The sequence below is a fragment of the Chelonia mydas genome, chromosome 1, assembly GCF_015237465.2.
Source record: "Chelonia mydas isolate rCheMyd1 chromosome 1, rCheMyd1.pri.v2, whole genome shotgun sequence".
In the NCBI taxonomy this organism is placed as follows: Eukaryota; Metazoa; Chordata; order Testudines; family Cheloniidae; genus Chelonia; species Chelonia mydas.
This window is the reverse complement of record NC_057849.1, coordinates 345,982,588-346,005,103: the sequence shown is the minus strand read 5'-3', so window position 1 is coordinate 346,005,103 and position 22,516 is coordinate 345,982,588. Positions and strand designations below refer to the sequence as shown.

At 60.8% G+C, this 22,516-nt stretch overlaps 2 protein-coding genes across 3 annotated transcripts in view; one reads left to right on the top strand and one right to left on the bottom strand.

The window, feature by feature from the left end:
* Positions 1-22,516, bottom strand: part of SND1 (staphylococcal nuclease and tudor domain containing 1) — a 480,324-nt gene that overhangs the window by 53,922 nt on the left and 403,886 nt on the right. The gene's annotated exons all lie outside the window — the stretch shown is intronic.
* LRRC4 (leucine rich repeat containing 4) lies at positions 14,004-19,315 on the top strand. Its single transcript, XM_007065448.4, has one exon. The coding sequence runs from the start codon at positions 15,930-15,932 to the stop codon at positions 17,865-17,867; it is 1,938 nt and encodes a 645-aa protein (XP_007065510.2). The 5' UTR covers positions 14,004-15,929; the 3' UTR covers positions 17,868-19,315.

Sequence of the window (22,516 nt, the reverse complement as noted above, 5' to 3'; positions counted from 1 at the left end):
GTGCAGAGGGGCAGGCCCCCACTGGTGGAGAGCCTGGGTGGATGAGATTCTGGGAAGCAGAAGCAGATAAATCTGACTGCTGCAGGGGATCGGGGTGCAAGGTTGCTCCAGCAGCAGCCCCAGCCTAGGAAGGTCTGTCAGGTTATATTAGCACCAGAGACTTCGCCCTCCCGGCAGCCGACCCCCAGCATGTTCCCCCTCCTCGCACCCACACTCGCCCTGGCTCCACGGGTCCCCCGGGGCAGCTCCAGCGGCACAGCCATGACAGGAGTGCTAGGCTCGGTTCTGGGCAAGCAGAGCGCGCCCAGCCAGCCCCGCACCCCAATGACACACCTCCGCTGCCCGGGCAGGCCCACCAACATCCCATCCAACCCTGGCTGTTAGGAGCGGAGGAGAGCCAGGGCCGGCCCAGCGCCCCCCACGGGTCGAGCCGCACCCGCGGGCAGATTTCAGGGCCGGCCCAGTGCAGACACACCATGATATAAGCCCGGGGACAAAGCAGCTGCCAATGCCCACAGTGCCGCACGCTCTGCACCGTGGGCAGTGCCCGCGGGGGGAACCTGTCCGGGTGGGTGTTCCGACCTCAGCTGCTCTGCCCCCTGCAGACCTGGGCTCTGAGACGCCCTGGCAGGCAACAAGCGATGAACTAGGGGCCCGGACTACCCACTACCCGGGAAGCTACCCTGATCTGTAACCCTTGGCGCTGCGGGAGAGCACCAGCCACCTCCTCCCCTCTCCTGCACACACCAGCCTTCAGCGCGTGTCCCCTTTGGATGGGGGCACCAGTGCCCTCTGCCAGGGAACCTGCCTGCGGGACGGGTGGTCGCTGGTGTCTGGAACTGGCTCCTAGCTGGGCGGGGGAGGCGACCCCTTGCTCGGCACCCTGCCCCACACCATTCACACCCTTTTCTCCAGCTCAGCCCAGTTAGCAGAAACTGAAACCCTACAATATCCAGGCCGTCAACCCAGCTGAGCCTTCCTGCCAGAGCCCCACGCCCTGGCCCGCGAGCAGCGCAAAGGGCAGGCTGTCTCCGGGACCTGCTCGGAGGGAAGAGGCCCACGGATCAGTAGCGTGGCGTGTGCGCTCGCTGAGTCAGGGACCCCATCTCCCTGCAGCCACAGCGACACCCTGGGATTTCCAACAGCAGCCTGCCTTCAAGCAGAGTCTAGAAACCCCTTCCTCGCTCAGCAGCAGCGAAGGAGCGGAGCCTGGGCGTGTTCGTGATTATACTACACTCGGGCGGAGCACGCAGTGGGACCAGGCCCCCATGGTGCCGGGCGCTGCACAGACACCTGGAGAGGCAGCCCGCCCCCCATAGCTCAGAGTCTGCACAGACAAGGAATGGGGGTTACTACCCCCTGAGCACTGAGACAGCCGGCGACAGGCCCGGGGCAGCGGCGGAGCTGGGGAACACGCCCCGCCGGTGCCTTAGCCACCAGGCCCCTCGTCCTCTCCCAACAGGGCGCAAGCCACCCAGGATCACCGTCACCCTCCACCACGGCCAGGGAGCTCACGTGCCGCTGGGTTCTGCCCTGACCCCGAGTTCAATTCAGAGCCCGGCGTTCCAGGGTACAGGCCCCTTCTTGTATCGAGACTGATGGCCCCGTTCCTGGATGCACGACTTTCCGTTTGACTGGCTCACCACAGGTTTGGAGATGAGGCCCCCGCCAGCCACCCGAGCACTCTGGGGGACGCACCGGCCCCAGCATTATTTGTTGCTCCAGTTGGTACCGGGTCATCCGCCACGTTTCCAGCAAGGGCTCTCCATTTCCTTGGGGATGATTGCTGAAGCTGCTGAATGGCACTGGGCTGAGCCCTGACCCTTGCAGGACCCCCGGGGGACACCTAGTCCCCATTTACAGTTCCTTCTTCAGAGCCAACAGGTGGCCAGTTTTACCCCATTTGATACGGGACGCAGGGTTTTTTATGGTGTGAATGTTTTTAATCAGAATGTTGAGGAAGGCAAGTCAGATGCCATATAAAGTCCAAGCCGCCACAAACTCATGTCTCATCACAGACCCAATCACAGTTGCCCAAGACCCATTTCTGTAATGCCAGGCGGACTGGCATTGATTATGCTGCCATCCCTTAATTCAGCCAGTGCGTCCCATATCAGCCTTTCCATGATTTTGCCCAGGATCGAGATCAGGCGATCCAGCCTATAGTTACCCAGCTCATTCCACTTGCCTCTTTCACACAGTGGCATGTTGGCTTTTCCCATCCCTCTGGGACTTCCCCAATGTTCCATGATTTGTTAAACATCAGCGGCTGAAAGAGTCCCTCAGCCGAGTCTTTTAATACTCTTGGAAGCCAGTTATCTGGTCCAGCCTATCTAAAAACGTTTCACTTTAGCAGTTACTATTTAACACCCCACCTCGTTACTGGAGCGAGTCCGAGATGGGAGAGATGCATTCCTGTTCCTCCCTCCTCAGCCCTGGCTCCATGGGCTCCAACAGCCCTTCCAGATCAGTGATGGGGGCTTCCAGTCTTGCTGCCCAGACTTTAAACATCTCAAACAATATCCTCGTCTCCAGGGGCCCTGCTGACTCAGGAGCATGGGGGAGAAGGCAGGATTTACCCAGCAGGAGCAACAGAATGGGGTCTTCCGAGGCCACAGCAATGGCACCTCTGAGGGAACGGGGTACTGCACCCCAGGGAGCGCAGAAGCACCCCTATACAGTGCTGGCTGAGCAGCCAAGGGAATTGCTTACCCAGCCACAGAGTGCACTGCAGGAGCTGGTTATACAGGGACCCCTCATCCGGCACTGAGATTTGGCCCCTCTGGGGTGGGACGCAGTGGCTGTTTATACAGGAAACCCTCACCCGACGCTGAGCTGCAGCCCCTCTGAGGTGGGGCACGGCGGCTGTTTATACAGGGACCCCTCGCCCAGTGTCAAGACACAGCCCCTCTGGGGTCCAGGTCCTACCCGATCACTCCAGTGGGGGGCTGAGGAGCAACTGGAGGCAACCAGAATGAGGCCTGAGAAGGGGCTCCCTGCTCCCTGGCAGGTGCAGGGTGGGGGTGGGGAGAGAGTCCACCCTGATCTGGGGCACAGGTTCACCTGCTCCCTGGGCATTTGTTTTAGCCCCTGGTCGCCCCAACTGTCCTCACAACGCCCCGAAAAGCAGAGCTTCTGCTCTTGCAAGCGATCGGAGAAGGGAGCCTCTCCCCCACCGCCAGCCCGTCAGCCACCTCCTCCGCACACAGCGCAGACGTCAGCAGCGAGGGGGGGGCCATAGATAGGCAGCTCCTGAGAAGAGGGGCGGCGTGAGCAGCCCACCGTGACACTCTGAGGCACAGGGGATGCCAGCACCAGACGCAGGGGCGCTGGTACCTCGCAGCCCTATCCAGAGCCTGGCACAGCTGGTAGTTCATTACGGTTACTGCCATCCCGCCATGGCTGAGGGGCCCCGGCAGCCGGCTGGCAGCTCATTACGTGTGCTGGCTTTCCTGGCGGGGCTGTCACCGAATCCTCGGGCGATGCTCTGGAGTTGCTCCCTACGAAGTCACGCAGGACTCTGGGGAAGTCTCCTCTCTGTGAGCAGCCTGTCTGCAGGACACACAGCTCACACAGCTTCCACCCTCCTGGGTCTGACCTCGGAGCATTCAGCCTCCTCTGCCCCTCCGTGCGCTTCCCACAGCGAGTCCACCCAGGCGGGGTCCTGGGGAAGCCAGAGGGTCCTGCCCCCCAACTCCACAGTCAGGCGTGACTCTCAGCCAGCCAGTAAAACAGAAGGTTTATTAGACGACACGAACATGGTCTAACACAGAGCTCGCAGGTGCAGAGAACAGGACCCCTCAGCTGGGTCCATTTTCGGGGGCAGTGAGCCAGACAACCACGTCTGCACTTCACTCCATGTCCCAGCCAGCCCCAAACTGAAACTCTCTCCAGCCCCTCCTCCTCTGGGCTTTGTCCCTTTCCCGGGCCAGGAGGTCACCAGATTCCTTTGTTCTCCAACCCTTTAGCTCTCACCTTGCAGGGGGGAAGGGCCAGGCCATTAGCTGCCAGGAAACAGGGTGTCGGCCATTCTCTGTGTCCAGACCCCTGCACACACCTGCCCTCTAGGGCTCTGCAACGATCATACACCCTTACCCCACCCCCTAGATACTTAAGAACTGCCATGGGGAAACTGAGGCACCCACACACTATTCAGAGGAAACATTAAGAACAGTCCCACTTCGTCACAGGGGCACTAGGAGAGACGGTGCATGTGCAGGCCCAATGGACCCTGCTCCTGAAGTTCTCCACAAGCAGCAGTGCGGGGATGCAGACACACTTCTGGTGGAGCACCCATAGGGATGCTACTGGGAGAACTCCCCGGTTCCCAGCCGCAACCAGATCGTCCTCCCGTTAAAGAGCTCGGCGGAAGAAATGGAGCCGCCCTGCTAATCTCCACTAATCCTGTAAGCGGGAGTTAAAGCCCCCGCACACAAGTGGATTTGCAGAATAAGGTTCCTTGCAAAGCAAATGACATTAGTCGGCTTTCAACTGAAAGAGGAGAGCGAGATGCGGAGCACGCGGTGATGTGGCAAACCGGTGCCCTGGAGACTGCCCCCTCCTGGCCAGACTGGCACAGCGCAGGCCTTAACACGTGTAGAGTCTGGTTCTTCCGTAATCGGATGCGCCCTAGGCAAGCTCTGAAATTTGCACCTATAAATAATCTGGCCCCCGTTACCCTGAGGCCAAGCCAAATATCCCCAATGGCAGAAACGTAACTGAGCTCTCCAGGCCCCCACCCCCTCTGGGCAAGGGGAGAGAGATGTCTGCGCAGTGCACAATGCAGCAAGTGACCTCCAGCTGCTACACAATCGTGCTCCAAAGGCTCTCGCTCACACAGGTGCAGCAGCTGTGGACACGCTGTGTACACGCCCACGCCCCCCTCCACCCTGATCACCACCAAGTGGCAACGCGACAGCAGCTCTACGTGACAGCTCAACTCTTCCACTGAAACTGCGGAGAGTTCAGGGAGGTGGATTTTACCCGATCATGTCACTTAATGCTCAGGACCTCAAGTCTGTCAGCACAAAAGCCAAAGCAAGCCCAGTGCCCCACAGCACCACACTGGGGCACTGACGCAGGAGGACTCAGACGAGCGCGCCCCGCTCCCTGCAGCACTGGGGTACGGGGTCGGCACTCTGCCACGCTGGGGTTTTCCTCGGAGGTCTCCTCTCCGCGGCCTGGCCCGAATGATCCTTGCAGCGCAGCATTCCCCAAGTGGCAGTGACGTGAATCCGGAGTGTGGGTGTGGTGTGTGTGAATTGTACATAGATCCGACAACAGAAACGCTGGCCCCAGGACTCAGCTCTGCAGGCCTTGGCACTGCTTAGAGCTGCCAACCCAGACACAACTTGCTGTCAAAAGCGACGCCTTCCCTTCGCCGGGCTGAGCGCGGGGAGCCCTGTCCGGACTCCGGCTCACTCTGACGGCCAGAAGATGCTCAGCATTCCTCGGCAGGAGCCCTCTCTCAAACCTCGCCAGCAAGGGACAGCGCGATGGGAGGGGGAGGGTTAACGGGAGAGCAGGCCTAGAGCAAGGGAACACGCCCAACAGCTGGTGCTGAGGACACGGTTCCCCACCTCCAGGGAAGCTCCCGCGCCGAGCACCAGGCCTGGGGCAGGGCATGGCAGCAAACGGCCAAGAAGGTCCTTAAAGCAGCAGGATGCATGCAGGGCATTCCTACCCCTGGCGGGAAGGGACCACTTGGCTCCAAGGTGGGACGGGCGTGCCAACACCCTCCGTGGGTATGAATGGCTGGCATCTCCTCTCCCGCCGCGCTGCCTCGTCCCCCAACACGGAACCCAGTGCCACCCGACTGGTGCTCCCAGACTGGGGGAGCTTCGGCACCGGGGTGAGGAGGGGTGTTTAGGGCAGGGGCAGTGGGTCACACTCTGCTGCAATGTCCTGCGATTAGGAGACGTTGGGCAAAGCTCCAAGCGGAGGTTTCGGAGCCTCAGCCCCTCCCTGCCTGCAATTACGTGCGCCTGGTTCCCGCCGCCGAGTCGGGGACAATCGAACTCCTGCGCTCTGCCGTGACAGCGACCGGTCACCACAGAAACACCCTCAGAGTGGTCAAGGCTATCCCCGAGCACCACACCACCACGTCTCCCATGAGACCCCACTCGGAGCCGCCCGATCCAAGGAGGCCAGTGCAGGAAGCCAGGCCTGGGGCCGAGGCATGGCTGTGGTGCTCAGGAGCTGCTGTGTGACCCGGCTCACACCGAGTCAGCAGAAGCAGAGAGGCTAAGAGTCCTGACAGCTCTAATTACTAGCCCACACTCCCCTCCCAGAGCCTGAACAGAACCCAGGAGTCCTGACTGCAGCCCTCCTTCCCTCTCCGCAGAGTGGGGCGGAGCAGGGGAGCCCCAGAGATCAGGGTGGGAGGCCGGCAGGCAGTACACGCAGCGTGCGCCCCCAGGGGCCCCCGCACACCCAGAGGCCCACTTCTGAGCGAGCAGCGCGGGCTGGACGATCCCAACAAACAAAGAGCCAGCCTGGCACTTCACCGCTGCAGCCACGCAGAGGAGCATGCCGGCCCTGCCCTCCGGGGGCTGCGTGGGCATCTAGTGGCTGGTTAGGCGACGGAGAGACGGCTCTTAGAGCAGGCTCCAGGAGAAGGCACCGCAGGCCACATCTAAACCAGGCAGGGAAAATGGCCCCCTGGGGCCTGGCAGCGCCGCTGACGAGCCCGGGAGCGCTGTTGCATTAGAGCAGTGCCGAGATCGGGGGCTCCCTGGGCAGGGCGCTGCAATGAGAGACCAGACCGGCCCTGCACAGCATACGACCAAAGAGCTCAGACCGAAAAGAGGGAGCACCCCTCCGCAGGAAGACTAGTGACCTGCCCTGAAACTGACCCCTAGGACCCAGCTCTGCGCCCACAGCAATGTCCAGTCACCCGCTCACCGCTCCAGCTGGGACACGCAGCTCTCAGCCCTGCGCCGATCCCAGCAAAGCCGCTGAGCCCGCAGGCGGGACACTGCCCCGGGAAAGGGAGGGGAGCCTGCTTTCCCACTGGACCGCCCCGCCCCAGGCAGTGTTGCCAGGCTCTGGGGAAAGATGTGTCCAGCTTCCCCAGGCTGGCAGACTGCTGTGCCACCCAGGGACCATGACTCAAACCCTTCGCTGCCCTGCCTGAGAATGCGGGCTCCGGGCTCCCCATGGGTGTGTGCTTTCCCCTCCAGAGACCACAGAGGAGTTCACGCTGCAGCATGCACAGCTAGCCTAGAGACAGCTGGGGGCTCAGACAACCTGAGCCCTTGGCCCGGCAGGACTTGGACAGGAGAGGTCAATGGGATCCCCAGCTCTCCTCTGAGCCAGCCTGACCCCAGCGAGGGGGCACGGTGCTGCCGGAAGCACCTTCAAAACCAACAGTCTGACCACTCGGGGCCAAAGATCCCCGGCCATTTTCTGTAAAAGCCACCGCTGGTTTCCCTGGCCTGCCCACTTCCCACCTGGGGAAAGCCCTACTGCCCGGCCCTGTCCCCTGGAGAGAAGATCCATCACTTCCTGCCCCAGCTGGCCCTCCGCCCTGCTGCAGCGTGGGGCTGATGACCAGCGGCTGGGTTCCACCCCAGAATGGGTGCATTCCCGCGGTGAGTGCACAGGCCAGGCTGTAACCCCGGGGATCTCCCAGGACCACTGGGGCGGGGGAAGGCTCCCTCGGGACAGGCCGCGCTTTGTGTGAATCCAGCACCCAGGGCGCACTGCTCGTTGGGCTGGTACTGGGCTCCTCCATCCCAGCTGGCACCCCGAACCCGCAGAGCTCCCCAGGACAAAGATTCTGAATACTCAAACCTTCGGCAGCGCCTCCATCACCGGGACTCGGGTGACTCTAAAGGGGCTGGCCGAGGCTGGGATCCGGCTCGGGAACTGTGGGGCTTTCCAAAGAGGGGCACGCTGGCTGCCAGGCACCCCACCCCCCGCCTCCGCTCCTGTGCATCCTGTTACATGAAGTAGCATCACCTGTTACAAAGCTAAAGGCAAACTGAGCGGTGACAAGATCTTTGCCTCCTTCCTAGACAGCACCATGATCTAGTCGTGCCTGACAGCCGTATCCCTGCCCCGGGGACAGGCCAGAACCTTCCACCGCAAAGGAGGCGGCGCAGATGGGGCCTCGCCTCACCCGTGTCCAGAGGGCAGACGGCAAAACTCCTGTCCAGACCCAGCTCCTGCCATGTCACAGGCTCCCTGGGTGACGCTGGGCAAGCCACAGGACCTCTCTGGGCCTCCGTTCCCAGCTCTGTAACGGGACAGCTCTTCCTTTTGTCCTGCCCACTCTGACTGGGGCGCGGGCTGCCTCTCATTGTATGTCTGGGCAGCTCCCGGCTCAACGGGGGGCCCCGGATCCTGGACGGGGTCCGGGCAGCTCCCGGCTCAACGGGGGGCCCCGGATCCTGGACGGGGTCCAGGCAGCTCCCGGCTCAACAGGGGGCCCCGGATCCTGGACGGGGTCTGGGCAGCTCCCGGCTCAACGGGGGGGGGGGGGGGTCTGGGCAGCTCCCGGCTCAACGGGGGGCCCCGGATCCTGGACGGGGTCTGGGCAGCTCCCGGCTCAACGGGGGGCCCCGGATCCTGGACGGGGTCTGGGCAGCTCCCGGCTCAACAGGGGGCCCCGGATCCTGGACGGGGTCTGGGCAGCTCCCGGCTCAACGGGGGGGGGGGGGGGGGGGGGGTCTGGGCAGCACCCGGCTCAACGGGGGGCCCCGGATCCTGGACGGGGTCTGGGCAGCTCCCGGCTCAACGGGGGGCCCCGGATCCTGGACGGGGTCCGGGCAGCTCCCGGCTCAACGGGGGGGCGGGGGGGGGGTCTGGGCAGCTCCCGGCTCAACGGGGGGCCCCGGATCCTGGACGGGGTCTGGGCAGCTCCCGGCTCAACGGGGGGCCCCGGATCCTGGACGGGGTCCGGGCAGCTCCCGGCTCAACGGGGGGCCCCGGATCCTGGACGGGGTCTGGGCAGCTCCTCGCTCCATGGGGCTCATCACGGAACAATCAAGAAGCAATCATCCACCACGTCCAGTTTCCACTGGTGTTCTCCCACAACGCACAGGGGCTCTGCCAGTGACTCAGTGAACATCCACCACGGACCTGCTCCCCCCAGCCAGGAACCTCCCCGTCGTGCCCTTCCGCGGGGCTTGGAGCTGGAGAACCCGCAATGGGGCATATCTGCAGGGCCCAGCTCCGGTGCGTGTTCATACAGCGCCCAGCCCGGGGTGCTGGTCGGGGACCAGTTCTCCTTGGCGCTTCACCACCACAAACACCAGTAAGCGGGGTGCAGCAAGGCAGGGACATGGCAGCACGGAGCCTGGCAGGGAGCAAATGAGCCGCTATCTAAGCCAGCCCAGCGCGAGCTCAATTCCTGCCCCACCACCCGCCCAGGGCTCAATTCACTCCTGCCCAGCCGCTTGCTGGGGCGCGGTGGGCGTCCCGCATCGGCAGCGTGCGAGCCGGCAGGGATGAAGTCAGGCAGAGCAGATGCTTGCACAGAGCAAGGCTGGGGAGGAGCAGGGGAGAGCGATTCCCCAGACAGAATTACATCCCATTACTCTCCACCCAACGTAGCCAGCCCGGCAAAATTAGCCCGATCTATCTTGGTGCCGGCGGGGCTCCCACCACCACGGCATCGAGCGCCACCAAGTATTTAAAAATAGCAGCCCTAATCACCCCCTCCCCCCGGCAGCCTGCCATCAGCGGAGCGGGCTCATCTCACAGACCCTCCCAATCCATTACAGGCGCTAGCAGGGTCCCCGCCCTCGCCAACGGGCACCTCGTTCCACGCTCTGCTTCGGAGGGGAGCTCCAGCGGGCCCGGGGTGTTACAGGGGGGAGGAGGCGGCCCACTCCTGCAGAGATCAGAGGAGATCCCGGGCTATTCCGCCGGCCTGGGGAGAGGCCAGGGAGGCACAAGGCCGACAGCCCCAGGGACCATTTATTTTGATTCATGGCACACGTTATAAACGCAGCCCGAGACCCAGTGACTGCTCCTCCCCGAAGAGGCCATCAGCCGCCCGCTCCTCCCCCAGCCCTAGTCATCGCTAGGACCCTCCCTCCCCGCTGCTGTGCAGCATGACCAGAAGGTCCTCAGGTCGGCAGCAGATGGGGCGGGGCAGGAGTTCCAGCCTGGGGTGCGGGTGGGGGGGCTTCTGGAGAATGTCCAGCTGCCAGCTCCTTCTCCGAGACTCACGGGAGCTCCAGCTCCAGCTCTGCCTCTGACCCCTGTCACGGCCGGGTCCCTCCGACAGGCCAGCCCTGAGCCACACAGGCCTCATCCGGCGCCCGAGGCTCCATGCAGTGCAGTCGTGTCACTGGCTCACAGCTGCCCAATTCTGTGCCCGTTCCTTGGTGACTGTAAGAGGCAGCCCCGTGCGGCGTGCACGACAGGAGCCTACGCCCCAGCTGACAAAGGCCTGGCCGACAGGAGCGAGGCCCGGGGCCGATGGAACTGCTGTGCTCACCTAGCCGGGGGGAAGACGGGAAATGCCGGCTGAGAAGATGCTGCTGTGTGATGCCAGATAGCTGCTGGACTCCCCAGACCATGAACTCCGACAGCACACGGGGGCACACGCCCTCCGTACCAGGGACGGGCACAAACCTCGCTCTCCCCTGCCCACCAACAGCCCCCAGCGCCAGACAACCACCCCCTGTGCACCCAGCGCTGCCTGCCAACAGGACACAGAGCGACACGAGAAACCAGTCGGAGCTGCTGCATTCACACCGGGCTAGGTCCCCGCTAGCCAGTCAGCCCCTCCCAGAATTCACAGTCCATTTGGGCCCGCTGCTCACGCCGTTTTGGTGCGCACCTGCCTGAGAAATTTCCCCCTAGAGTGACCACAGACCAAGGGGTCTAGCTAGCCACGGGAGGGCACAGTGACTGGATTTCTACACCGAGTCGTAGCGATCGTGCATGGAACTGGGACTGCATCCTGCACACACAACTGTGGCTCAGGGCACAAAACCCCCACTGCACCCCCATCTCATCGGCAGAGCAGAAGCGACAGCCGAGTGATGGGACCCGAGCACGGTGCATTGCGCCTGGATAGAGCCTTTGTCCCAGTACAACGGGCTCGCAGGTGCCGTACGTGCGACACGGCGTGCCCGCCCCGACGGCAGCAGAGAGATTTCAATGCTTATGTGTCTCAACCACAGCAGCGTGCGACACAAGACAACCACAAGGTGCGACCGACCTGCCTCCAGGACCCAGCTGGAGCATGCGGCCGCACCGGTCCCTCCTCTCCAGCCAAACCTAGCGTGGTCACAGGCATCTGCCCGGGCGCTCCAAGGGCACTCCGCTTCAGGGTCCCCCAGAGATCCAGCTCACCTCCCCTGCTCTCTGGGAGCACCTGGAGAGGTGATGCAGCCAGGCCGCCCTGCTTGTCAATACGGCTTCCGCACCCTCACCAGCAGGCTGCCTGTTACACGCAAAACACTACCCTAAAGGAGCGAGACGGTGGCCAAGTGGAGCACTCAGAAGCCAGGAAAGGCCGGGAGTCACCAGCCAGAGCGCTGCGCCCCTTTCTGCAGCATGAGATGGGCTGGGCACTGTCCCAGGCTGTTCCTTCCATAGGCCTCCCGCCTCCGTCAGCGAGCGACCCAGGCCCGATTTCACGTGCCCCAGGCTCCCCCGCACCGAGTGCACATTTATTCCTTGCCTCCTGGGCGTTTCCATGGTGCTCTCACCGCAGAATCCAAGCGCTTCACACACGTTAGTGGATTTCTCACCACAATTCCCCGGTGAGATTAGGGGGGGATTATCATCCCTGTTTACAGCTGGGGGCTGAGACTTGCAGAGATTAAGACCAAAATTGTCAAAAAACATCTGTTAATTTTTGGCACCCCACTCGAGACACCTAGGGGCTGCTGTTCCAGTGTACCTAGCAAGTGCATAGCACTGTTCAAAGCACAGTAACCATAGACTACACTTCTCCGGGTCTGCCCCCGGGGCGCCCGGCGAGAGAGGAGCCCCCAGCTCATGGCCAACGGAGCATTTTCCTCTGTGACTTGTCCAGCGTCACACAAAATGCTGGGGCAGCGGCTGGGGGAGAATGCAGTTCTCCCGGGCAGCATTCGACTGCCTTCGCCGCGAGACCTTCCTTTCTCTTCCGGCATCCCGTGCCTCTGTCACTGCACACCCACGTCTGCAGCAAAAGATGCCGGGGTTCTGCAGACCCCAGCCTCCTTCGCTGCCCCGCCCTCAGGCACCTCTGGGGAGGTGTGGAAAAACCAGTGTGTGATCGTATCATTAAAGCCAGCGTCATTGCGCCCGAGGGCATAGAGTTCAGGTTGCACAAACAACCTCAGTTGTGGCCTTTCCTGACTGCAGAGGGCTCCACTTCACTCCCTTAACGTTCTTGTCCTAGGGTTTTTGGATGCAATGTCCAGTAACAGGCAGGAGCAGGCGCTCTGGAAACCCAGGGTGCTGCTCCAACTCCGAGACCACCCCTCCTGCCCATCACACCACGTCTGCCCCGGGGGGAAAGGCATTAACCCCAAGGCTGCTTGGGGGACAACTTCTCCTTCCCTGCTCTCCAGACTGGGCTAGGAGAAGCCATGCTGCCAGGCATGCTCGCTAGGCATCCCCGCCAGCCACGCAACAGGGTGCCCATTGCATTGCCAAGCCAGTCCCGCCACTTTCCCAGCCTCCCCTTGGGGGCGGCAGAGAGCTGGGCTTGTTCCGGTGTGACCCACAGGTGGGGTGGGAGGGTGGGGTAGGGCCTGGCGGAGCCAGCTGTGGGCGCGAGAGACCTGCCGCCCTTTGGGATCCTGGCCTATCGTTGAGGTACCGATCAGCCACGTGGAACGTCAGCTGAGAGCCCCCAGCTGGCAAGGCAGCGTGCCTGGCCTCCCTGGCAGATGGGGAAGTGCTGGCTAGCCAGCCAGCCAGCCCCGGCCACGATGGGATCCAGCCACGAGGGGCACAAAGGGGCCTCACAAACACCCCAGCCTGCTGCCCCCCAAGAAGGGAGCCAGGCTGCACACACCTCTCCTGGGGCATGGGGAACCAGAAAGGGGCTGCAAGCAGCATCACAGCCTCCTCCCCGCCCCCGCCACTGCTCTCTCCCCTGCCCCTCCACACGAGGCTACAAGTGAGCTGCCCTTGCCCCCGAACACAGGTCAACTTCAGAGCTCCCAACCTTCCCCAGATCACGAGACGGGGGCAACTCCAGACACCCCCCACCCATCCCAGGGTCATGGGACAGGGGCGATTCCAGACCCCCTCCCCCGGGACAGGGTGAATCCAGACACACACAAACACACACCCAGTCACGGAACAGGGCGACTCCAGACCCCCCCACCCCGGGTCACAAGGCAGGGTGACCCCCCCACCCCGGGTCAAGGGACAGGGCGACTCCAGACACCCCCCCGCCCATCCCGGGGTCACAGCTCGGGGTGACCCCACTCTCTGCCACCCGATCATAGGATGGGGCAACTCCAGATACCTCCCTCCCACCAAGTTCAAGGGATGGTGCAGCTCCAGACCCCCCTACCCCTCGGGATCACAGGATGGTGGTGACTCCAGACACCTCCTGCCCATCCTGGGGTCAAGGGATGGGGCGACTCCAGATCCCACCCCTGGGACGGGGTGACACCACACACACACACGGGTCACGAGACAGGGCAACCCCCGCTACTTCCTCCCCCCACGGGGCCACTCTCCCCCCGATGATAGGATGGGGTGACTCCAGACACCTCCCTCCTCCCAAGTTCAAGGACTGGCACAACTCCAGACCCCCCCTCTACCCTTTGGGGTCACGGGACGGTGGTGACTCCAGACTCACACACACCGGAAGGGGGGGGTGGCAAGAGATGGGGTGACCCGACAACTGCCCCCCAGGGTCCCAGGACAGGGCAACTCCAGACACCCCCCACAAGCATTCCAGGGTCAGGGGACAGGGCAACTCCCCCCCCCCCCCCCATTCCAGGGTCACAGGATGGGGAGAATCCAGACACTCCCCCCCCGGATCACAGGATGGGGCGACCCCACTCCCCCGCCGGTCACGGGATGGGGCGACGCTTGACACCCCTCCTCCCCCTGGGGTCACGGGATGGCGCAGCTCCAGCCACCGCTCAGTACCCTTAAGGGCTATGGGCCAACTGAATTCAGAGACCCTCCCGCCCCCAGGCCCTGGGACATGGCCGTTCTACCCCCAAGCCGCCCAGCCGCACGCCCCTCCTCGGCGGAACGAGGGCACCTGGGAAACCGGGGGGCGGGACAGAGCCCGGGGGGAGGCAGAGGAACGGGCTGAGCCCAGGCTTCCCGGCTGCCGCGCTGCTCAGCGCTGCCTGCGTCTGGCCCTGCGCCGCCCCCTCGCCCGGGCCCCCACGCGGGCCCCCGGACAGCAGCCCGCTCCGCGCTCGGCAGGGCATCGCGGGGCCTTTCCCCCGAGAGCCGGGGGGGGGAGAGGGGGGGCCGCCGGCGCCCCGTCCGCGGCCACCCTGCCTCCTGGTGCAGCACGGCCCGAAGCCGCTCCCTGGCCCTGCTTGCAGGGAGCGCGGGACGGCAGCCTGGCCGTTAACCCCTGGAGGGAAGGCGGAGGAGGGGGAGGCTGCGAGCCCTGCATCACGCTCCCGCTCTGCCCAGCACACGATGCGTCAGCAGTACATCCACGTTCCCACTGAAGGACAAAAGGATGAGAGAGCAGCCTGCCCGGCTGCCGCCTGCACCAGCACCGCCGCGGGGAGCCCGGGCGCCGGGGGAGAGGGCTGCCGCCGGCACGGGTAGGAAGGGAAGATGTTACCGGGGTCCGGTGCGTCTCACGCCGCCGCTGCTGCCCCGCCTCCGCCTCCTCCCGCCGCAGTCGACGGGCAACAGAGACGTTAACGGCACCGGGAGGCTGGCGCCCCACCTCACTACCTCAGAGCCGCGGGGGAGCCGGCCGGGGCCGCGGGAGGGGAGCCCGCCGCCCTGCCCATCCTGCGCCGGGGCTCGGCGCTAACGCGGGGCTCGGCGCTGGCGCACTCCCCCCAGCAGGACAGCGGCACTCCAGAGCGGCCCCCCCGCCGCACGGCCGCGCGCCCCCCTCCCCGGAGAAGCCGCCGGGTCGCCGCGAAGCGCGAGGAGGCTGCAGCCGGGCCAGGCACCGCAGCCCCGCACGCGGAAGGGGGGGGGCGTGCAGAGTGACCCCTCGCCCCCGCTGCCAAGAGCGACCGACCGACCGCGATGGGCTGCCGCTAGCCGCCGGCGATCCCCAGCAGAGCCCCCCGTGGGGAGGGGGGCGAGCACGGACCGAGCGGGGCCAGAGGAAGAGGCTGGCAAAGGGGCAGCGAGCAGAGAGCACGATTCTCTTTGGTTCCTTGTCTGGCTGTTCCCGGCGGGGGCGGGGGGCAGGGTGCACGCTCCAGCCATGGAGCACCAGCCCCAGCAGCTGCTCGCAGCAGCCGGCGCTCGGAGCCAAGGACAAATTTGCAAAGCGCTGGCAGCGTTGCTCCCCGGGGCAGAAGGCAACTATGCACCTGCCTAGCCGAGCGGGCCTCACCTCCAGCCGGGCTCCTTCCACGCTGCTTTCCCAGCTCCTGCTCTGGATTTACTAGGAGCCATTTTGTCTTTCACCCCCCTTTCCCCTTCCCCCCTCCCCCTTCTTCCCCTTTGTTAATTCAAAACTGAACCGAAGAGGGGATGGGGAGGATGGAGCGGCGTCCTGCGGTGAGAGCTTAAAGAGCAGCGCACAGACCCCTTCCTCCCCAGGCAGGTGCCAATTACAGAGCAGGGGGCTCGGCTGGGGGGGCTCGTGCTTTGCTTTGTTTCTTATTTATTTTTTTTCACCCCATTTTCCCCTGATCCCTCCACCCCAGCTCCCTCCCTCCCCCCCCCCCCCCCCCCCGCCCCTTTGTTAGCTGGCGAGAGGAATGAACAGCTGGTTTAAGCTGGGGGAATAGGGCCCCTTCTCCTTTCTGTGCCAAATCCCGGACGATGGTGAATTATGTACGTGCCACATCATGAAGCTCTTGTGGCAGGTAACTGTGCACCACACCTGGAATGCTGCCCTGCTCTCGGTCGTCTACCTCACGGCGCAGGTGTGGATTCTGTCTGCAGCAGCTGTCTGGGCCGGAGCCCCGAACTGCCCCTCCGTCTGTTCCTGCAGTAACCAGTTCAGCAAGGTGGTGTGCACGCGCCGCGGCCTGGCGGAGGTCCCTCAGGGCATCCCTTCCAACACCCGCTATCTCAACCTCATGGAGAACAACATCCAGCTGATCCAAGCAGACACCTTCCGGCACCTGCACCACTTGGAGGTCTTGCAGCTGGGCAGGAACTCTATCCGCCAGATCGAGGTGGGTGCTTTCAATGGGCTGGCCAGTCTCAACACGCTGGAATTGTTTGACAACTGGCTGACCGTCATCCCGAGCGGGGCCTTTGAGTACTTGTCCAAGCTGCGGGAGCTGTGGCTCAGGAACAACCCCATCGAGAGCATCCCCTCGTACGCCTTCAACCGGGTCCCGTCCCTCATGCGCTTGGACCTGGGCGAGCTCAAGAAGCTGGAGTACATTTCTGAGGGGGCTTTTGAGGGATTATACAACCTGAAGTACCTTAATCTTGGGATGTGTAACATTAAAGACATGCCAAACCTCACGCCCCTCGTGGGGCTGGAGGAACTGGAGATGTCGGGGAATAACTTCCCTGACATCAAGCCAGGATCTTTCCATGGGTTAAAGTCTCTCAAGAAGTTGTGGATTATGAACTCCCAGATCAGCCTGATTGAGCGGAACGCATTCGACGACCTCACCTCGCTGGTGGAGCTCAACCTGGCCCACAATAACCTGACCTCGTTGCCGCATGACCTTTTTGCCCCCCTGAGATACCTGGTGGAGCTTCACTTGCACCACAACCCCTGGAGCTGCGACTGCGACATCCTGTGGCTCTCCTGGTGGCTGCGGGAGTACATCCCCACCAACTCCACCTGTTGCGGGCGCTGCCACGCCCCGATGCACATGAGGGGCAAGTTCCTGGTGGAGGTGGACCAGACCTCCTTCCAGTGCTCCGCACCCTTTATCATGGACGCCCCCATGGATCTAAACATCTCGGAAGGACGAGTGGCGGAGCTCAAGTGCCGGACTCCCTCCATGTCCTCTGTGAGGTGGTTGCTGCCTAACGGGACCGTTCTGAGCCACGCGTCTAACCACCCAAGGATATCCGTCCTCAATGACGGGACCTTGAACTTCTCCCACGTTTTGCTAACGGACACGGGGGTTTACACGTGCATGGTCACCAATGTGGCAGGGAACTCCAACGCCTCGGCCTACCTCAACGTGAGTACGGCCGAGCTCAACACTTCCAACTACAGCTTCTTCACCACCGTCACGGTGGAAACCACAGAGATCTCCCCCGAAGACATCTCCCCGAAATTCACTAAGCCAGTGCCAACGACTTCGACAGGGTACCAGCCGGCGTACACCACCACCACGACAGTGCTGATCCAGACCACCAAAACGCCCAAGCCGGTGGCGGTGCCCACAGCGGACACCAGCGACAAGATGCAGACCAGCCTGGACGAGGTGATGAAGACCACGAAGATCATCATCGGCTGCTTTGTGGCAGTGACGCTGCTGGCGGCGGCCATGCTGATTGTCTTTTACAAACTTCGCAAGCGGCACCAGCAGCGCAGCACGGTGACGGCCGCCCGGACCGTGGAGATCATCCAGGTGGACGAGGACGTGCCGGCGGCCCCGGCGGCCCCGACCAGTGTATCAGGTGAGGGGGCAGTTGTGCTGCCTACAATTCATGACCATATTAGCTACAACACCTACAAACCGGCACACGGGGCCCACTGGACAGAAAACAGCCTGGGGAATTCGTTACACCCCACGGTAACCACTCTCTCTGAACCGTATATAATTCAGACCCACACCAAGGACAAAGTACAGGAAACTCAAATATGACTTTTTTTCAGAAATTATAAATGCAATAGAATGCACAAAACAAAACAAAAAAAAGACAGCAACTTTTGTACAGAGTGGGGGAGAGACTTTTTTTCTTGTATATGCTTATATATTCAATCTATGGGCTGATAAGAGAAGCAGATTATATTAAAATTAAAAAACCTATTTTCTAACTTGTAAGTTCTATTTAAAAAAAAAAAGAGGGGGGTAGGGGGGGACAAAATCAAAATCCAAAACGAAAAAGATGCCGGAATGACTTTCTGGAGTGAGGCTGAGAACACAACTAGCCAAGGGACAGGCGGGAAGCGGGGGAAGGAAGTATCAGTTTTTAGAAGCCGCTCCACAGAATGCGGTAACACAAACCCGTTTCTCTAAAGATCTTTTCTTAAAGCCCAACATCGATATTTACAGATTTATCTTATTTAAAAAAATAAGGAAAAAAACGCACCAAGAATTTGTACTGTGCCAAAATGTTACAAATGCAATAATGGGTTTTTTGTGTGGGTGGGTGGGGGAGAGATGGACAGACCGTGGGGCTAAATATATATATGTATTAAAGAAAAAAATGCCAACATTTGCCATGTATCTCAATAGGGCTGTGCGTGTGCCCGTGTGTACCGGCTCCGTGGGTATCATGTATCCCAACAGAGCTTCTACAGAAAGAGCAGTGAAAGAGAGAGAAATTGGCGTCGCTCTCAGTCAAATGGTTCCACACTGCACCAGATTCCTGCAGTTCAGTTTAACCCGCTGTGCGCAGGGAGCATGTGTGTGCGCCTTTGACTTTCCCAGGAGGGAAGGGAGAGAGGGAAGGTTAGGTCAGGTTGGCTAGAGGGGACATCCTAGCAGGTAGAGGGGAGAGCGGGGTGTGTGTGTGTGTGTGTGGCTATGGTGCAGGAGATCTGACAGATGATTGTAGACCATGCTCCAATTTTATGATTTTTTCCATCTTTTTTAAGGTGGCAAGAGATGAAGCTTTTCCCCCCTCCCCAACTGCTGGGGTTCCCCAATCAATTGAGGGCTCTTTAGATAACTGTCAACTGGTGGGGGCGGGAGGGGTGGGAGAAAAACAAACCGGAGCTGCTGCAAGGCAGAAATACTCTCTCTTGTTTATAGAAATGCAACCAGATTACGCATGGGGGAATCGTCATATTGACAGAAAGTCTCTTGCTCACGCGAGCATCTGGTGAACCCTAGAAGGGGGAAAAAGGCTCTCCTCCCTGTCACATTTATCCCCCAAAGCAGCCCGTGAAAGGTGTTTGGGGAGCAGGGGAGCATTGGGGGGAGGCCGTGCGCATTTCCTTCTGGTCCATTTAAACAATGTAACTACTTTCCTTTCTTATCTGAGCTTTAAAAAACAAAGTGAAAGGATTCAAATCTAAAGGGTGAGAACAGAAAGCAACTTCAGAACAATCTGACTGTACTCTGAGAATCAAGTGTATTTTTGTATTTTAATAAACATTGTTCAAATTTTTAATGAAATGTCCCTAACGGATTAAATTGACCAGCTGACCCGAGGAGGAAATCAAACAGAATCAAATCCAAAGGGTTTTGACCTGGTACTGGTCAGAAAAGTGGGGGGATAGGGGAGAAAAAAAGTATTGAACATTTTTAAAGCTGGCCGTAGCTTCTCCTCAAATTAAACAAAACCACTGTGAGCGCTAGCAACCGCAGCTGAGTCCAGCATCCTCCCGGCTGGTGCAGGGCCCCGGTCTGAGTGGGTGCACAGTGAGGAGTGACGAGCCCTGCTGAGCTGCCGGAGGAGAGGGGAGAAATAAATGCAACCTCATCAAACCGCCCCCCACCATGCAATAAGCCAGCTCCCCGCCCCCTTCCCCTGGCTTCAGGATTGCTGGGCAATTAAAGCTTGCTCAGGTTCCCAGCAGTTCTCTCCATCGCAGGGTATTAGATTACCTGCCTGTCTGAGTGCTATTTACATTCACACCCTAAACAAGTTAATGGTGCCTGGAGGGCTGGCTTCCTGAATGGGAGCCTGGTGGCTTAGCAAGGCATGGGTTAGCATATTGGTGTCATAGAGGGGGAAGTCCTGGAGCAAGCCGGTGGACGCAGGGAAGCAGCTAGGATGGTGAGGAAGGCCAGACAGGTGCCTGGATGGATGGACAGACAAGGCAGCCAGTGCTCTCTGCCCAGCCTCACACATGTTAAGCTGCAGATGCGGACAGCCCCTGGCCTGGGCTAGTTTACATGTCAGAATTAAACTGTACAAGGACTGGCAGGATCTTATTAAAAACAAGAAAGGCCAACCCGGCACAGGGCTAGCTGACGGCCTCCCTCACTCGGGTCCTGCTCCCTGAACCGGAGCCTCTGAACCAGGCCGACCCGCCCCGCAGGGAAAGCGCCTGGCTGTCAGTGCCGGACTGATTAGAAGTTACGCAAGGAATCCATGGGGCAGGGGAGGCCACCCGCTGATTGCATGGCGACCCCTTCAGCAAAAGCCAGAGCAGGCAGCCATTGCGCGAGTCCATTAGCCGGCGTGAGTGCTGCACCTCAATAGACTCGGCCAGCAGAGAAATTGTACTGAAAGGAAATTCTCCCAGGGAGCACGGGCCGTTTGAAAAGCAGCTGGGAGGAAGAGCTCGTGCCTGGTGCGGGGGCTCTGCAGGCGGCGAGGGACGTGGGGGCTGGAAGGAGAAGTGCAGAGGGACAAAGCCCATTAGCTGTGTGTGTCAGGGGGAGGAGGGGATAGCCCTGCCGCCAGGAGCTGCAACGGTGGGTCTCCTGGCCAATGGTGGGGGATCCTGCATTAGCCCTTTTCTCAGCTGCCCTCTCCCTGGCTCCAAAGCGAGCTCAGCAGCACAAGCGTCCGGCTCTGGGATGCTGGACCCTCCAGCCACGTAGGGATTTCATCTTGTCCCCACGCCAGGAGACGGGCTCCGGGAGAGGGCTGCTGAAGGGAATTTCAGCACTATGGGGGCTATTAAAGCGACCGTCTTCAGTCACCATAATGGGTCACGGCTTGATCCTTCCCAAATCCGTCCTAACCATGACGGGCCAAAGCCCTCCAGACTCTGAGAATGAGAGGCAAGGAGCAAGCTCCCCCCACCCTCGGTCACTTTCTTCGTGCCAACCGATGCCAGCTCCTCATTGTGCATCGGCCAGACGGAGCTGCCGCCTGAACGCACAGTTCTTTTCCCAGGGACTCCTGCCAGCTGGGCTTGGTCCGCACATGGGGCTGGAAAGGCCTGTGTCATAGAATATCAGGGTTGGAAGGGACCTCAGGAGGTCATCTAGCCCAACCCCCTGCTCAAAGCAGGACCAATCCCCAACTAAATCATCCCAGCCAGGGCTTTGTCAAGCCTGATCTTAAAAACTTCTAAGGAAGGAGATTCAACCACCTCCCTAGGGAACGCATTCCGGTGCTTCACCACCCTCCGCGTGAAAAAGTTTTTCCTAATATCCAACCGAAACCTCCCCCACTGCAACTTGAGACCATTACTTCTCGTTCTGTCATCAGCTACCACTGAGAACAGTCTAGATCCATCCTCTTTGGAACCCCCTTTCAGGTAGTTGAAAGCAGCTATCAAATCCCCCCTCATTCTTCTCTTCTGCAGACTAAACAATCCCAGTTCCCTCAGCCTCTCCTCATAAGTCATGTGTTCCAGTCCCCTAATCATTTTTGTTGCCCTTCGCTGGACTCTCTCCAATTTATTCACATCCTTCTTGTAGTGTGGGGCCCAAAACTGGACACAGTACTCCACATGAGGCCTCATCAATGTCGAATAGAGGGGAACGATCACGTCCCTCGATCTGCTGGCAATGCCCCTACTTATACACCCCAAAATGCCATTGGCCTTCTTGGCAACAAGGGCACACTGTTGACTCATATCCAACTTCTCATCCACTGTCACCCCTAGGTCCTTTCTGCAGAACTGCCTCAGAGCCATTCGGTCCCTAGTCTGTAGCGGTGCATGGGATTCTTCCGTCCTAAGTGCAGGACTCTGCACTTGTCCTTGTTGAACCTCATCAGATTTCTTTTGGCCCAATCCTCTCATTTGTCTAGGGCCCTCTGTATCCTATCCCTACCCTCCAGCGTATCTACCTCTCCTCCCAGTTTAGTGTCATCTGCAAACTTGCTGAGGGTGCAATCCACACCATACCCCAGATCATTAATGAAGATATTGAACAAAACCAGCCCCAGGACTGACCCTTGGGGCACTCCCCTTGATCCCGGCTGCCAACTAGACATGGAGCCATTGATCGCTACCCGTTGAGCCCGACGATCTAGCCAGCTTTCTATCCACCTTATAGTCCATTCATCCAGCCCATACTACTTTAACTTGCTGGCAAGAATACTGTGTCCACCGGCCGTTCTGCGGGGCTGCACAGCCAGGCGCCTGGGCATGGAAGGCAGGATAGGGTCCAGTTCCCTAGCCAGGCACAGGTGAGGCAGTTAACGCTGTGATTTATAGGTTCCCCTGCTGTAAAATATTAATTTGTCATTAAACGAGAGAGGGGCTAAATCCATGAATGAATCACTCACAAGCTTGTTCCAGGGGAGGGTGCGTGCTGCAGGCTGCCGTGCGCGGGGCTGGGCTGGTGCGGGAAAGAGACAGAACAGGCCAGCCAAGCCAGACCTCACCTCTGGGGCGGTCCCTGCCCTGATCCGACCCCGGCCGTCCCAGCGAGCCAGC

What these genes read in the sequence shown, in the direction of transcription:
- LRRC4 (XM_007065448.4), top strand. Translation starts at nt 15,930, where the DNA reads ATGAAGCTCTTGTGGCAGGTAACTGTGCACCACACCTGGAATGCTGCC.